This window comes from Physcomitrium patens, chromosome 2 (assembly GCF_059467195.1).
Source record: "Physcomitrium patens ecotype Gransden chromosome 2, ASM5946719v1, whole genome shotgun sequence".
Lineage (NCBI taxonomy): Eukaryota > Viridiplantae > Streptophyta > Bryopsida > Funariales > Funariaceae > Physcomitrium > Physcomitrium patens.
The window spans coordinates 3,696,188-3,712,145 of record NC_143411.1 but is presented as its reverse complement, the minus strand read 5'-3'; the positions used below and the strand labels follow the sequence as shown (position 1 = coordinate 3,712,145).

The 15,958-nt window shown below is 39.5% G+C and overlaps 3 protein-coding genes across 6 annotated transcripts; 1 reads left to right on the top strand and 2 right to left on the bottom strand.

Annotated features, from left to right (window-relative positions):
- Positions 1–406: 406 nt before the first annotated feature.
- On the bottom strand, positions 407–4,302 carry LOC112274044 (uncharacterized). 3 transcript variants are annotated; one of them, XM_024503204.3, is made up of 3 exons: positions 3,946–4,302; positions 1,915–2,793; positions 407–1,614 (listed from the first exon to the last, which is right to left on the bottom strand). In XM_024503204.3, exons 2-3 carry the CDS (start codon positions 2,059–2,061, stop codon positions 493–495), a joined length of 1,269 nt encoding a protein of 422 aa, XP_024358972.1. In that variant the 5' UTR covers positions 2,062–2,793; positions 3,946–4,302; the 3' UTR covers positions 407–492. The 3 variants fall into 3 exon arrangements, with proteins under 3 accessions (XP_024358972.1, XP_090100079.1, XP_090100074.1); XM_090243953.1 differs by having other exon boundaries at positions 3,923–4,275; XM_090243948.1 differs by having other exon boundaries at positions 3,812–4,204.
- A 3,370-nt stretch (positions 4,303–7,672) lies between these two features.
- LOC112275829 (uncharacterized) lies at positions 7,673–12,159 on the top strand. The gene is made up of 11 exons (XM_024506510.3): positions 7,673–7,863; positions 8,193–8,461; positions 8,666–8,737; positions 9,092–9,169; positions 9,331–9,450; positions 9,739–9,815; positions 10,100–10,169; positions 10,565–10,642; positions 10,952–11,104; positions 11,358–11,466; positions 11,796–12,159. Exons 1-11 carry the CDS (start codon positions 7,809–7,811, stop codon positions 11,879–11,881), a joined length of 1,167 nt encoding a protein of 388 aa, XP_024362278.1. The 5' UTR covers positions 7,673–7,808; the 3' UTR covers positions 11,882–12,159.
- Positions 12,160–12,401: 242 nt separating this feature from the next.
- On the bottom strand, positions 12,402–14,961 carry LOC112275840 (SKP1-like protein 1A). 2 transcript variants are annotated; one of them, XM_073532241.2, is made up of 4 exons: positions 14,826–14,961; positions 13,905–14,016; positions 13,329–13,640; positions 12,402–13,015 (listed from the first exon to the last, which is right to left on the bottom strand). In XM_073532241.2, exons 3-4 carry the CDS (start codon positions 13,626–13,628, stop codon positions 12,842–12,844), a joined length of 474 nt encoding a protein of 157 aa, XP_073388342.1. In that variant the 5' UTR covers positions 13,629–13,640; positions 13,905–14,016; positions 14,826–14,961; the 3' UTR covers positions 12,402–12,841. The 2 variants fall into 2 exon arrangements, with proteins under 2 accessions (XP_073388342.1, XP_024362290.1); XM_024506522.3 differs by lacking the exon at positions 13,905–14,016.
- Positions 14,962–15,958: the final 997 nt, after the last annotated feature.

Below are 15,958 nucleotides of genomic sequence, written 5' to 3'. Positions count from 1 at the left end.
TGGTTTTGTTGTTAACACATCACAAACTTCTCTCCCTCAACGCTACCTTTCAATGAGTTACTGCCATCAGGATATATTTACCTACCCGACATCCAATCTCAATATGTTTCAGTTTCGTTGGTACATTGTTTTTACTCATTGTGAAGTTACTTCCACCCAAATTCACTGACTGGCCACCGAATGCAAACTAGTGAAATACGTTTTATGGCAATGTTTGTGGATTATAACACACAGTGAAACAGCCCTGCTCAGACACAAGCCGAAATGTAGCTACCCTAAACCCTAAAACCTGCTGTACTTCGACAGAAAGTTACGAACACCCTGAAGCAAATGAACGCCTCATGTTTCTCAGAAATATGACGTGTTGTCCACAAAGTTCCATGGTTCACACTTCCACTCAACAAAATGAGAGAATCTTGAGCACATTTTCATTTACTGTAGAAGGGTCAACATTGCGCAGACAAGCTGCTCTCGATGATGAATCAACATGCTCTACAAGAAAGGGTAGAATGCGGGGTTCTGGGGTTGATGATGAGCGATCAATGGTTTCCCAGGTAGCGCAGATGAATCTGGATTAAAGAAAGGGGTCACATTGTTTTCAGAGAAACTCCCTGTTCGTTCTAACGGCCTTAAGAAACTCCTTGCAGAGGTGTACTCGTTGTCCTGAACGTCGGCAGTTCGAGATTGAGATTTAGCAAATAGACTTGCGTTGCCAACCAATGAGGCTTCGTCGTCGTCACTACCAAATATCGACATGGAAACTGACATTGGACCTTCTTCAGGAAAATCAGTGTCCCGGCCTGATTCAGACGGAGCATAAACCACCCACGTAACCGCAAGTGCATCCGCAATGGGCCTGATCACAAGGATACCTTCACCAATAGTGCTGCAAAGCAACACCATAATGAACCCAAAGAAACTCAGCAACTCGAATGGTAAGCGAGTAGGTTTCGATAGAACTGACAGCCCAAGGAATATCACGTGTAAAGGAAGCAGGAGCAAGAGTGCTCCTAGAAGGCTATATAATCTCCTTTGTAGGTATCTGTTGATAACGACCCCAACCATCCTCCAGCCAAGTAGGAGAAAGTAAGCAGAGTAAAGTATACCAAAACCAGCTAGAACCAAAGTGCTCCAAAGAGGATAACGGCACATAACAACCTCTTGGGTATCCACCATCACTTTCTCGAATGCTTGGGTAAAATAATACGGGACTTTACCACCATAGCCCTCGTTTTCTAGAATATAACCAGAGCCTCCCTTGAATTCAACCCTTGGGCTAATGAAAACAAAGAAAAGTTGAAGCAGGAACACTGGGAGGCAGCAGAGAAGAATAAGACCGACAACTTTGCCGTTCCAATCTTTTCGAGGAGTGAATGGTGCCTTGCGAAGAGAACCGTGTACAAGGAATAGTGCAGTAAGGAAGAAGCATGGCTCCAGAAAACCCAGAGAAGAAAGAATATGTAACCGACAAAGATTGGCCTGCCATTTGAAGCTCAGAGAATGTAGGACCCAATTCGGTCGCCGAAGTAAAGGGAGGCGTAAAAGCTCGACTAGACTCCACAGAATCGCCAGTCCTATGAGAATGATCCGGACTATCCATAGCGAATTGAAGTCCTGGAAGTACACAGTAACAGATAAGCATTAATTCCGACCATCCTTCTGGATAAAACCTTACGAAAAGTGATTAGATACCCTACTGTAGTCACCAAATTCGCATAAAACTTCCAAGACAGAAGTTAGAAACTACTTACAAACCAAGTTGCTACCATACGAGATCTGCCATTGTCTGGGTCTAAGAGAATTTGCCAATAGAAACCAGATTGTGATAACCGTTTCTTGAGCGAAGAAAATAAAATTTAAGGTAGAATTAAGTTTGAATTAACATCAATGAGTATACATGTCGTAGTTGTGCACCTGTAATGCTGATAGACGTTCTTTCTGAATTCGGGCCCGAAAGTAGAGGACGTAGGCAATACATCCTATTCCTGCACAGACTAGCAGGAGGACCAGGACCAAAGTCGTAACACCAAGCACATCCACGGCTGAACCGGTCAGGGGCATCACCCAACCTCCTCTCTTCTCCGTACATCAGTGTACCTTCTCCACGTTAAAGACTACTCTATACCCTACTAGCCATCAGCATAAGAAATGATTTCACCTACAAAGATTACACTTCTACGACGGACTTCTTCACAATCTGAGTCCACCAGCTCTATTACAGAGCTCGAGAAATTGATGTACGGGAAATGAACGGGTAGGCTCAATTCCAATCTCTTCAAATAAACAGGTCGAATCTCCTCGAGCTGGACCATCTGCCCAAAAACTAACTCTGCTATTCCTTGCTTGACGTAAAAGTATGCGCCCTTGTGGCACCACCCACTACCCAAATCGAACTCTGAAATGTCTTAATAGTGCTCCTATTTGACCATTGTTTGGAACCATCAAGTCCAACCTGCATCCTTCCACACTCTCAGGCTGCTTTATTACAATCTCTTTCTTTGTCAACTCCTTCGACTCGGACTAATGAAAAGGCTGTTGAAAAAACTGGTCACCAAATCGAATTCAACTTCCATTTCTAGAACAAATCATACGCCTTCCAGAATCAAAAAACAACTATCCAGAAGATCCCACTGATGTCAATATGCGAGTATTTCGATATAAGCGCTAAAAGTAATTATCTCGACATTTTAAATTTTGACTCAGACATGAGATAACCGACGGGGCTCCAGATGTCTGAGATAATCTCCTCGACAAAAGCCTCTGTCGTCACAGCATCTGTCATTTCTTAACCGTCTGCAAAAAAAACAAATGTAAAAAGTTTCAGTAGATGGAATATGAAAAATGCAATAAATAGGAATTCGTAAAGAAAGGCATCGGGTAAGTACAATTTTTCAAACTCAAGGGACATTACTAAGCTTAACCTTGGAAGCTGAAGCGAATATTCAACAACGATGCATCACTTCGTCGCCAACCATCTCCAATACCAGCAGAAGAAAATCAATAAAAACAATACTGTTTATTGCTGTAAAGAATTATCTACCTCTCTCGGACCGACACGGGCCAGCCCACAACCTAATTTGGTAATATATCAGACAAAAATGGCGCTCATTCAAATACAAAATAACTCATAGCGGGGCCATGAAAGCTACAGTTTTGGAGCCACTAAATTGTTATTGCTGTTATTAGTATAGTTATTATCCCCGAAAACAATCAACTTCTTAAGCAAATCTGAAGTAAACCAGTGGAATCCTAAGGGCTGCTGCAAGCTAGAACTCTTCACGTAAATGCCTCTGACAACTGGAACACTTTAGAAAGATCTGTGTTGAGCTAATCGACGAAAACAACAGGAAAATGCGAAGACAGGGCACTTCAGATCTGAAGTCAGTCGCTTCTTCCTGCTTGAATAAATCTACACCGTCTAAAATAGAGAGGCTAGCCTTGAACTCCCTTCCAAGAAAACCGTCTCAGATCGGAATTTTTGTTTTTAAACTAATACAAGATGCCTAAATCGCCAAAATGAAAATTTTAGGTCCTCCACTCACACTGTAGCTCTCTTTAAAATTTCAAACCCTACATTCAGCATGTCAAGAATCCGATTTCATGTGGAAGCAAAAAAGATATCCCGCATACGAAAAATACCAGCACAGCAACAAAATGTGCCAATTCAACACCACAAACTCTGAGGTGAACTAAAAATAACCAAAAACCTAGATCACCACGAACTCCGCAACTAGACCTCCACTTCCGACCTTAGTAAAGAGACTCTTCAGACTTTATCAAGAATAAAATAACTAGATGGTGAGGCACGCACACATAAATCAACTCTCACATATCTTCTTCACCTCCACCGTAACCTAACCTAAAATCCACCCCGAACAAGCGCCAAAAAAGCTGCAATTAAGCGTTCTTCAAGACGCACTACCCCTGCAAAACCCGGAAACGCACCACACGACGCCGAAACAGCCGCAGTGTCGCTCACATCCACGCAGGAGCCTTGCTTTCTTGGCGCCCTTCTCCCAATACGGGCGGCAACAGCTCCTCTAAATCAACGCAATCTCCCGTGGGCAAGACTCGACCAGGGGCGTCAGGCGACCATTCTCTGTGCAACTTGGACCTCCGTGGAGGAGAAGACATAGGCCAGGAGATGAGAGCGGCAGGCGAGACGATGACGCAGCGGATCGAATGCGGGGAGGCGCAATAACATGGTCGTAGTCTGCTCGTGGTGTAGTTGCCCTTGGTGTTGGGGACTGACTTGCCGAGTCTTCGGGGCGGGGCCGCTGCGAGAAGACAGCTAAGCTGACTGGTAACCGGGCCATTCACGGCCTCGCCTCGCATTCATTTCCCACCCGGCCTCCCTTTCTCCTCCCTGATTAGTGCTCCCTCCGCGGTATTATTAGCTCATAATCCACGAATTAAGCTCCCTTAATCTTTCGTAGACCACGATGTCGGGCTACCCTAAGAATTCCTTACACTCTAAACTTAGTCCGGCTTACTCCAAATCAGGTCCCCCGAAGATCCAGCGGACCTTCCTCGGGGATAATTTCCTACTACTAGCCTACTCCAATTTTCTGAGCCTTCGTGCTCTCGTGTAGATAATTAGTGTGGGTTACGAAATTTAAGGCCCATGATATGTAGGGTGTTAGAAGAGTTGGATCCAATGTTGGGAACCATTTGGTAATGCCACTGGAAACGCTGAGGGAACTCATTTGAATATTGCGAGCCCACTTCATTATCTACTCCAAGACAGTAGCAATGATTTACACATTTTAATCATTAAAATCTTGTTAATTCTAATGTATATTGTACATTGGTCTTGCAACACATTTTACTTTAAAATTTGAGAACAAAAGATATATATATATATATATATATATATACATTTTTTTCAATAAAAAAAACATATTATAAATATTGACAGGTTTTTTTTATTGAAAATATATATATATATATATATATATATATATATATCAAGTAGGTGGCAAGTTGTGATGGATGATAAAATGTGCCAATAGTAGCAAAAACTATGGTGACATTAGCCATACCTTTTTACAAACCAAAAATCAAAAAATAAAATAAAATAAAATAAAAATTCTAAGATGATATAACTATCTATCTTATCAATCATCAACATAGCTTTTACAACATGTTATTGAGTATAGCAATCTTATAATAAAAATTTAAATTTAAAAATTATTAACCATTTTATGATAATTAATTTCTTATGTAACATGATATTTTTTGATACTGTGTAAAAGAAAAATAAATAAATAATAATAATAATAATAATAATAATTAATCCTAAAATTTCTAGATGTTCAAATAAATATTTTATGTTCATTTATTCATATTTATATTTCTACAATATATATATATATATATATATATATATGTTTTTGAGTTATAATATTTGGTAAAGTAATAATATAAACTTGTCTCTTAAAAACCAAAAAACATTATAGACTACTAATAGATAAGTGTTCTATTTCTTCAATTATTAAGGTAATAAAACAAATTGAGTTTTCACCTACCATTTATTGTTTATTTTTTATTTTTTCACTGAATCTTACAAAAGGTATTTTAGAATAAATACTTCTTTCCAATCATTTTCATGGATTGCAATACAAATGAATGATTGATACAAATAGAAGTCACATACTAACATAGTTGGTATTGTAGTTTCACCACCAACCATTTTTTACATACCTATGAGTTGGCAAAGTGGACATCCTTGTGTGAGGAATCTAGGGTTTCAATTTAAACTAAATGATTTCATTAAAAGAATAATTTTATTATTGTTATTATGATTTTAATATAGACTATAAGATGTCATAAAATTGTGAGATTATTTTAGATAAAAAATCATACAAAGATAATATTATTTGGTATAATAAGGTCACATCATGATACTTGCTATTTGTAGACATTGAAATTGAGTAAATTCAATCACTTAGCCTTTAAAAATCTAATTTTAAGCAAAATATAAATTGTAGATATACATATGTATATCTATATGTATGCATATGTATAGACACCAATTTTTAGATGCATGGCATGTGTATGATTATTGTTTTATCATAATCATCTACTATTTTGTATAGAAACAATTTAAAAACAAACTTGAGAAACTTCAGATATAATCTTAGTAGTAATGATAAATTATGTGTGTACATATATATATATATATATATATATATATCCTCAAAATTATTTGGTTTTTTTATTCATTAAAAAATCAGTTTAATGGCTTTAAACAATGATTATAAAATACTTTGAAAAATAATTAAATGTAATACATACATACATACATACATAAAATCTATTTTTTTTACTATTTTATATTTTCATAGTATTATAAAATAGCATATTATAACAAAAATATTTTATTTTTTTAAAATAGGAAATTATTGTATTTTTAAAATTTAAACTTGTAATTGTCTATATAATTTAAAATTTTAAACTATATAATTTTTTTATTTCTACACAATTAGGAAAAAGGACCCTTATGCTCAAGCAACACCCCAAAAGATGTGGTTGCATGCATTGTGATTCCTTTTGAGTTTGCACTTTGCAATTCCTTTGGAGACACTTAGGAAAAAGTTCACTTGTTTCGTATACTTGCATTCATGTGGAAAAGAATTGGGAGTGATGATTTAGTGTGTATACATAAGTGGTGAGCAGCAAGGGATGAGAGTGGCATGGGAGAGCCGGGGTTGAGGGAAGAGCCATAATGTATCCATGTGATGTGTGGCTTTAACAATACAGGGGTCTTGCTTTAGCAAATCCTATCTTTAATATATTAAAACATCGTTATAAAAATATTAATACACCCTGTTTTGTAGATACAATAGAAAAATATATTAGTGACAACACTTTTTAACATTATAAGTAACTGTAATGTGTCAGAAGTTTAATATTTTTCTTATGAATATATACATATATATATATATATATACACACTCACACACAAATAACTTCTTTTCATCTGGTTGTGCAATCTATCATACATTTCACATCAATTTTTTTCAAATAATAGAAGACACTGAAAAACCAATTGATTGAAATGAATATTTTTTGCATTAATAAGTTGTAACACAACACATGTTGGAAAGGTACCATAGATTTCTCTGACCCACTTTACCACCCTTCCATGTTCTGGAATGAATTGAAAGCAAAGCAAAAGCCATGATGGGTCTGCCACATGGGGTGGGAAGGCAGTGAAGTTCAACATGAGACCTTGTAGGCTACTTTGGATTCCTGTCATTGATGAGAATGGATAAGACTGAGGAGGGGTTCTCACCCATAAGCTTAGACCACAGCCATTACATGCATTCAACCAACCCCCCCCCCCCCCCCCCCCCCCTTCCCCAAAAGACATCCAGCTGCATTGCATTGTAGCCATGAAGGTATGAGTTCCCAAGAGGTTATAGTGTTCAGTTGGGTGCCCTTTTATCACCAGCCTAACAAAGGTCAAATCTCATGATTTCATCCTTCTGTACGAATGAATCCTTTGGATGGAAAACCGACGCGGGAGACTGTTATCTTCTGCCTCCACCGCGCGTCAGCGACCAGCTACGGCCGCCGTGGGGCGCCAACTGGCGGTCGAAGTAGCTGGAATGCGGGGTTAGTGTGTTCTTCAGTAGTGCGAGCTAGTGTCCTGAACAAGCTTTCTTGTTCCTCTCCTCCCTTCTAACCTTGTCCTCTCGACTGCTCGTACCTCGCTAGTCTTGTTACAATTGTTTTTCCTCAACGTTGCTCTGCGTTTTTGCAAGGATTCGGGATTGCATATCGTCTGAGTAAGGATAGTTGCAATGTCTACCCCTTCACTCTCACACCGCCTTTCGGCCTTCACTTCCCTTCTATCTGGTCCGTCCTCATTACCTTCCTAGTGTGTGTTTTTTGTTTTTTGTTTTTTTTTTTTGAAAATTCTGCGCATAGTTGGTAATTTGACGCGTCGTTTGTGGCTGGAAATTTAAAGTTTAGGAACTGATCATGTATGACAAATTTGGATAATTTTTAGGTCGAGGTGGATGGTTATTTATAAACAGTCTGTCGATTGTGTAGTGAAATGTATAGTGGATGTTTGGCAGGAATGAGATGGTATTGAGTATGTTGTACAGGTTATGGCTTGTCTTAAGTATTCTACCATATTCTTGTCATATCCTGACATTGCAGAGTTTTATGGGTGTGTGAAGGCACTAGAAAAGATGATTTGCGAGGGATTTTCTGTGGTAGCCCTTTTATTTCAAGGAATTTCACGGTTCGGTTCGTTAGCAGAGAATTCACTGAATCTTCTAAATGGGGGCGTCTATCTATTAGACAATCGCCGGCTGTAATTCCGAAGAGAGGGAGGTCGATATCGAATGATGTACGTGTTAGATCCTCTCAAAATGAGCACAATGCAGACTTGGATCCACTAGGGGGTGGCGATAAACTCGTGCGCGTCATTTCCAAGGACGCCGAGGCAAGTTCTTCGAATCGAACTTCCGAGATGATATGCGGAATAAAACTTGGGCTTCAGGACTTCATCCAGTCGTGATTAGCTGTTAACATGCTCTTGAGTTAAACCCTAGGGTTTTAGAGTGTTGTTAAAATTCATGTCATCGAATGGTTTTGAAGTTGCACATGGTGATCACGAATTTGCTTTGTAATGGCCATATGAGAACAGGTGTCAGTACTAAGCCTCGTGGCTACTGAAGTCGTGAGGGAGGCCCAGCAACGACACAATACTTCTCCAACTGTATGTGCCAGTGTTTTCAAACCTTTGTATCATCTCGTGTCACTTTACATCGCATTCTTAAAGCGTGGAGACTGTTTGATGAACAACAGATAGGTTCAGTCCTAGTCATTTAATAGTACTGAAACTTGTTGTATCAAGGCATGTTTAAATTATGGTCTGTTTTTCAGGCCATCCTTATTGTACTTCGTAAGCATTTCCTTGTTTGTATTACTTTGGTGTTGTTGTTATTATTATTAATATTATTATTATTATTTTGATCTTCGTGGTATCTGCACGGTCCTCTTTTATACAGGTTTACATTTAAGAATCGTATATTATCATCAGAGTAACGCTAATTTGGTATTGCAAGGGAAGGCATGTGCAGCGTTAGGACGTACGCTAATGGGTACTCTTCTCCTAGGAGCACTCAAAGGTGATGCAGAAACCGTTCAGGTATGCCAACCCGCCAAGTGATTTGATTTGGTTACATTTTACTTCAGTTGGTGAAGTTGTGTGAAGTGATATAAACATCTTGTTCTACGTTACCTACAGCATATGCAGCAGGAACTTGTTTATAAGTTTTATATAAGAACTTATGGAACTTTCTGTTGCAGGTGCTTTTTAGGGGAAATGGTCCTCTAGGAAATATGACTGCAATTTCTGCTGATGAAGGTCATGTAAAAGGCTTTGTTGTCAATCCCTCATGTGATCCTCCCTTGAAGGATAATGGCAAGGTACAACTTCATGTTGCTGTCTTTTATCGTTGAGTCAAAGCTTAAATACGAGTTGTAGTGATTTCTAGATATGATGAATGTAGTGGTTTCGTATCGTAACGTGAAGCTTGTTTTGTTTTGTTTTGTTTTGTTTGTTTGTTTGTTTGTTTTTTTTTTTTTTTTTTTCAGTTGTACACCGTTGGCATTTGGTGGAAAATGAATTAAATTAGACGGGATACTGCTATTTGTGTTGTTGCATCCTATTCTTATTGGAGATTGAATCATGCTACTTGTGCGATTCGTATGCAGCTGAATGTGGGGTTGGCAGTTGGATCTGGTGTACTTAGCGTTGTACGCAACAACCGCAACTGGAAGCAACCTTACACGTAAAGTTCAAATCAGACATTTTCTTCATCCTTGATTTATTTTTTATGGTTTTTGGTGTTCTAGTTACTTATCAATGCCCATGATGACATTGTCGTTGATAGATTATACTTCAGAACGACTTTTTGAGAGAAAAGATGGTAATCTTTGTGAAGACAGTGAATTTCTTGTACTAGACTGTCAGCAAACAGAACCACACAGGGCTCGGGAGCCAGTGCTACAGCGTTTTTGGAAGTTTTCACAGCATTATTTCATATGTTCCTAACAATGTTGTGCTTGATTACAGAGGGACGGTACCTATTTATTCTGGTGAAATTGCAGAAGATATAGCACACTACCTAGCAGATAGTGAGCAGGTCAGAATCAATCGCTCTTGGAATCTTTAAAGGTCTTAGTTTCAATAAGAACATTTGTCCTAAATTCTCAATTAATAGGTTTTGAATGGACCACGTATAATATTATCAACCGAATTGCAATTATGTTAGCAAGTGCGAAAAAATTGATTTAACGTGAGCTTGTAGTTCGTTGTCTGGTACCAACTGTACGTCTGATCTTGACGTGCAGAATGTGAAGGACTTGTTGAACTTTGACTGTCAAATTAGATGCCTTATAAAGCTCGCTGTCCTGTTTTAACATATTTTCATAATCATGAGTCAAACTAAGGATTCTGTTCATGCTGATGTATGTATGTCTGGTGCTTCTGGTAGTTTTAGGCCCATATGCCTAATTATAATGCCATTGCTTATAACAGATGAACACTGCGTTGGGACTAGGCATTGGATTTGACAAGGAAGTAGGAATTAGATTTGCTGGAGGCTATTTAGTTCAGGTAAGATTGGATATCCTTGCCATGCTCGGTACATGATCTCCATGTCTTTCCTTTTCACGCAGAGTTCAATCTTAGTGCGCTTTGCGCCAACTACTTAGTGCGTTTTTGCGTTCCTTGGGCGGGTCTACATGCATTGGCATCATGATACTTGCGGTAGCACGAAAGTTCCGGCCTCAAGCATTCCTCGATTGACGTTTTTAAGATATCCTGTTCAATTATGATGTATTAATGCTGAATGTTATTATGATTCCTTCTAACCACTTCGTACTCACAAAGATATAGATGCTTTTATTCTGATTAACAATGCAGGTATTACCATTTTGTTCAGAGGAGACCTTATCTAGGCTCGAAGAAAACATCCTCAAAATGAAGCCTTTATCCGATTCTCCTAGTGAACTTAAGGCATCTGACATTGCGGAAGCAATACTTGATGGTATTGGTGCGGGTGACTACAATGATACAGTAAGTCATATTTCTTATTCAACATATTGACGAGTTTTAGAAAGATCAGAATCCTTTGCATGATCTCCCAGGTTTTTATCGTGGTTTTGTCTCTGTTAAGTACTGGGTATCGTTTAGCTTTATGTCATATATGACGTGAGGTGTGTCATACTAGGCATGAACTCACATGCCATCATAAAATTATTAGATCGAACTGGTTTTATTAAGGGGCTTTTGGCGATATGAGTTCATTTATATGGATGTACCCAAACAGATAATTCCGAGGTATGGACCGTGTGGAGTAGAAGAGCTGAAACCCCGTATGCTGCGCGCTGTGGCATCCATGGAACCGGCTGAAATCCGGGAGATTTTGGATGAGCAAGGTGGGAAATACCCTACTTTTGTGCACTTTTATATTGTATTAGTAACTTATGTCAGATGTTGCAGCGCTTGTTCGAAGGAGGTGATGGATATGTCCTCTTGAATCACGGTCTAACAGAAAATTGTCACACTCGAGGCTGGTCCTTGCTATTGTACATTAATTCAGTGATGGCATCTCCGTTTTCATTCAGAATTACGACCGTCGTCGCTACATTTCTGTAGAATGTGATTCTATCGATATAATAGCATACAGTGTGCTTTGCTTGGTTGCCAGCTTGTGCAACTACTTCTACCAAAAATTACTCATGGAAAGTTGATTTTGAAGGTGCAGGTGCTATCGAAGTTAAGTGCGAGTTTTGTAATGAGTTGGTTCAGTTCAAAGAGACTGACCTTCAGCAAGTTTTGCTGTCAGCATGAGATTCACAGAGGCCTTAAACTCTTGATTATGAGCTATTTATTCATCATTCAGTAATACTCGAAGAAGATATTACCGGCTTTAGCAGCAACCATTTGTAGTGTAGCATACAGAAGATGCCTTTCAATAATTTCCTTGTCATTCAAGATACTCGGAGATAGATCCGTTGTTTCCTGGACCTGGTAGCAGTGGCGATCCCGTATGATGCTCAACACGGAGGTCGTAAAGATGTACAACTTTGACTGATTTCATTCTAATTGCATTGGAGCGTTTTAAGAAACATTTGCAAGGATATCATGTCTAGCTGCTACAATTACGAGTGCTTCCTCATATCATCGATGTTACCGTAGGCGTTGCATCCCGCACAAACGCCATATTTATCCCATTCTACTTGAATAAAATATCCGCTAAGGGTTAAGATGGGCAAGAAGTTGATAGAAGTTTCCTGACTGCGGAAAGCAGCCATAATCCATAAGCGAAAGCCATTCTCAGGAAATATTGATCGACATATATGCACACAGGTCACATAAACATCTCACCAGACGGTGATTATGGATTCGGTACTTTAGCGCCGAAACTATCATTTCTTCCACCTGAAGAAATATTTCAGCATATTTTCGAGATTCCGCCGAGCCTAAATTCACCCTATAGAATTCGTAAATGTTTTACGCATGAACGGCGCAGATAAAACGATCACTACTATGATTATGAGTATACATACTTACACTGCACTCTAAACTTTTTCACAGAAATTCTTTACCACACATAGCTGTAACAAACTGTGAATACAGTTGAAGTAGATTGACACAACAAGTGTAATCTTCTTGAGACATATTTTTAACCTCAAAGACGTTAAGTTCCCTGAGTAGTCTTCTAGATATGTGGGAATGGAACGCTTAGCTACAAATTTGGAATTATTCCAGATCACATGTTGACTCCAGAGCATCTGAAAAGCTGGGAGCCTACTCGAAGGCCCACTGATTTTCTCTTCGAACTTCCTCTTCCTCCTCCGGAGTAAAATCGTTCTTAATGTTGAATGTCTTACGGATCTCCTCAGGGGTCTTACCCTTGATCATGTCCGCTACGGTCTGGCAAGTCAGATCTAACAAATTCTTGATGTTCAAGTAATTGGCCGCCTGTTCACAAATAAGAAACATTAAGCCTCATTTAGGTAGCAAGGATACAAATTCAAAAGCGCTAGGGCATTAAGAAAAGACAGCCATGACGTGCTCTAAATAATCAATAAATCGCCGCTACAATGAGCCATACAAACCAACATTAATCGCGTCATCTTGATAAGTGTAAGAATCACCATAATAAATAAATAAATAATAATAATAGGAAAATGTTTACTCCCTAACATAATACTCATAAACATCATAAGTATGAAGCGCACCAAAGCATGAGCGGTAAAACTTCGCATATTGAGACTGGACATAAGTTTCATACCAGTATGAGGTCGAACAAGGTTGCTTGATCGACCTTGACAAAATCGGCATCCCATGCTTTAATCTCTTCCTCGGGGGTGGCTTGCTTGTCATCACTGGGCTTCTGGTTTTCAACATGATATTTGCAATACTCAATTACCTTTGCTAAGATCTTGCTAGACACGTTAGGTAGAGGGATTGGAGCGTCTATACCCGTGTCCTCTATCATGTTCTTCACAGCTTGTGACTCGAACGCCACGGCCTCATCGACCTCGAACATCTCATCATCAGAGCTCTTCAGCTTGACGCGCTTCTCAGCCATATTTGAAGATAACTAATGGAGTTATGCATAGGGTTAGTAACAGGTATACCCACTCAAATTGTCGATAAATCAGAAGTCTAAAACTAGTTCTGAAAAATTCTTTTATTATCTACTTGTGCACACTTTACACATAACTAACACGTGAGCACCGGGACAAACGCGAATACTAACCATAATGCATGCACAGACAACCAGCTAATATGCTGCTCACAGAATCACGATGATTTGAAATAGTTCATCCTAAAATAGGGTAGAATTGTGAAGAGTGATAATTACTCTTTCTTGAAGGATCTCCTTCCCCCCACCCCCTTCAAGATGATCTATTCTGAAATCTTTAAGAGCAGATACTGAATAACTGGAACACTTCCACAAACCTCGTGATTTTATTCTGAGCAATAATGCGGAATATATCAATATTTCATAACGAATTGATGAGTCAACTTAGAAGAATTTGAGAGCAACGCGAGCCAACGTTACAAGGAAAAAATAATGGCATGTCCCTCCTGACAGAAACGAAACAAATCCGGAAAGGATCACGCAGTGGTGCCAATAGCACACAAAATACATGCACTAATCATCACCAGCAAAGTAACGGAGGCGATAGCTGATGACACCTTCACATCAACGTTGTAAACAAGAAACGGACGCGAGGTACATCCTCAAACTGTCCGTCGCACAAAAAAACTACATGGAAGCGCTAACTGAAATTCGGAGCAGAATTGCCAAACATTTGCACCAACTTAGTCGAAACTCAGAGTGCCACGACAAATCGAACACCTGAACACGTAGTGAAACTATTCCCGTGACCTAAGAGCATACACCCGAGCTGAAATTAGCTCCAACTTGAAATAAGTGCAAAAACAGGAACCCTAACCTCTACTTAAATCTCCAAATCCTTCAAATCAGACAATGATCCCTCCTCCGCAAGCTATCTGAAACCACGACCTCCGTCACCGAAAAGGAAACCCTCACAGAGGAGCACCTAACAGGCAAACCGACAGCGCACCACAACGCTCACAGCACCGACAAGCATATCGTACACAGTGTGCCCAGTTCTTTTTATTCCTTCTTTCCGTGCTCATCTTTGCCGGACAGTTTCAATATAACTCCACCACAACATAAAACACCACACCTGCACGCGCACAAACAATATTTCGAGGGCACGCTCGTAAGCCGGAAAAATGAAGGATGACGCACCTTAGTTGGAAGCCTTGCACGTCAAATGATTTTCCTGAAGGAGTTCACGGCGAAACCCTGCACGCTTAAAGTGTGGGGGCGGTGAAGAGGGAGATCGACCTCTATATCACTGAACCGAAGACGGAGAAGGAAGCACCAGACAAGGAAGACCGAGGAAGGAGAAAGCTCGAGCAATGACTCGTTCCTCCTGCGGCTTTGCACCCCCCCCCACCTGAGTCACGGGCGCGGTTTTCGGTCGCTGAGTCCCATCTTCAACCGTGCCTTTGTCTTCCACGAAAACCATCTTGAGCATGATCCTAAAATCTAATTGAAATGAAGATTTCTTTGGTCCCTTTTCATCACATTGTTAGTTTCTAAACCTTGGACTAATCTAAACGCCTATCTGTGTGGAATAATGCTTAATACAACAACAACAAAAAAAATAAAAAAATAAAAAATACTTGTGTTCAAATTGTTTCTTTTTCATTTTTCTTCTACTTTTTCCTCAAAAAAATCAGGGAACACCATACGCCAAAACTTTAAACCAAAATAATAATAATAATAATAATAATAAACATCAGAGTTGACACGAGAGTTGATACCGAAAGAAACCAGACGAGCTTTGGGGGTGCAGGCTGCCGCTTCAAGCATCGTTCATTCGGTGGTTTGCAGACGAACAAAGTGGTAGAGAAGCAGCACGAAAAAAGAGTCAAACAGAATGATGAGTGTGTGAGATGTCTGTGACACTGAGCACACGAGATGAGATGGTTGCTTCTGATGCCACCAGTCTTCCATTCCAGTCAACAGTACTCGAATTGTTGCTTGATCGATAAGCGATTACTTCAGCGGTGCATGCTCTTTGTCTGTTTTTCATAGACAGGAGTGTTCGATACCCTTCATTTCCCATCTCTACACTGACTCGTGTCTGAGTGGAGTTGAAGTAGTCCCAACTTGTCACAGTAGGTTTCTGTTCAGTCTGTTAGTTGTCTGATGTTCATTGTGACGAACGTTATTGATTCACTAGATCCTTCTAGAATATTTTTCGTCTTCTTTTGCCCGCGATAATCGTGCTTTTCGGTGCATTGATCAAATGCTTTCCTTAGGCTCTGCAGAACATGGTTCGACAGCTCAGGAACTGGTTTTTGGTGCTCCAG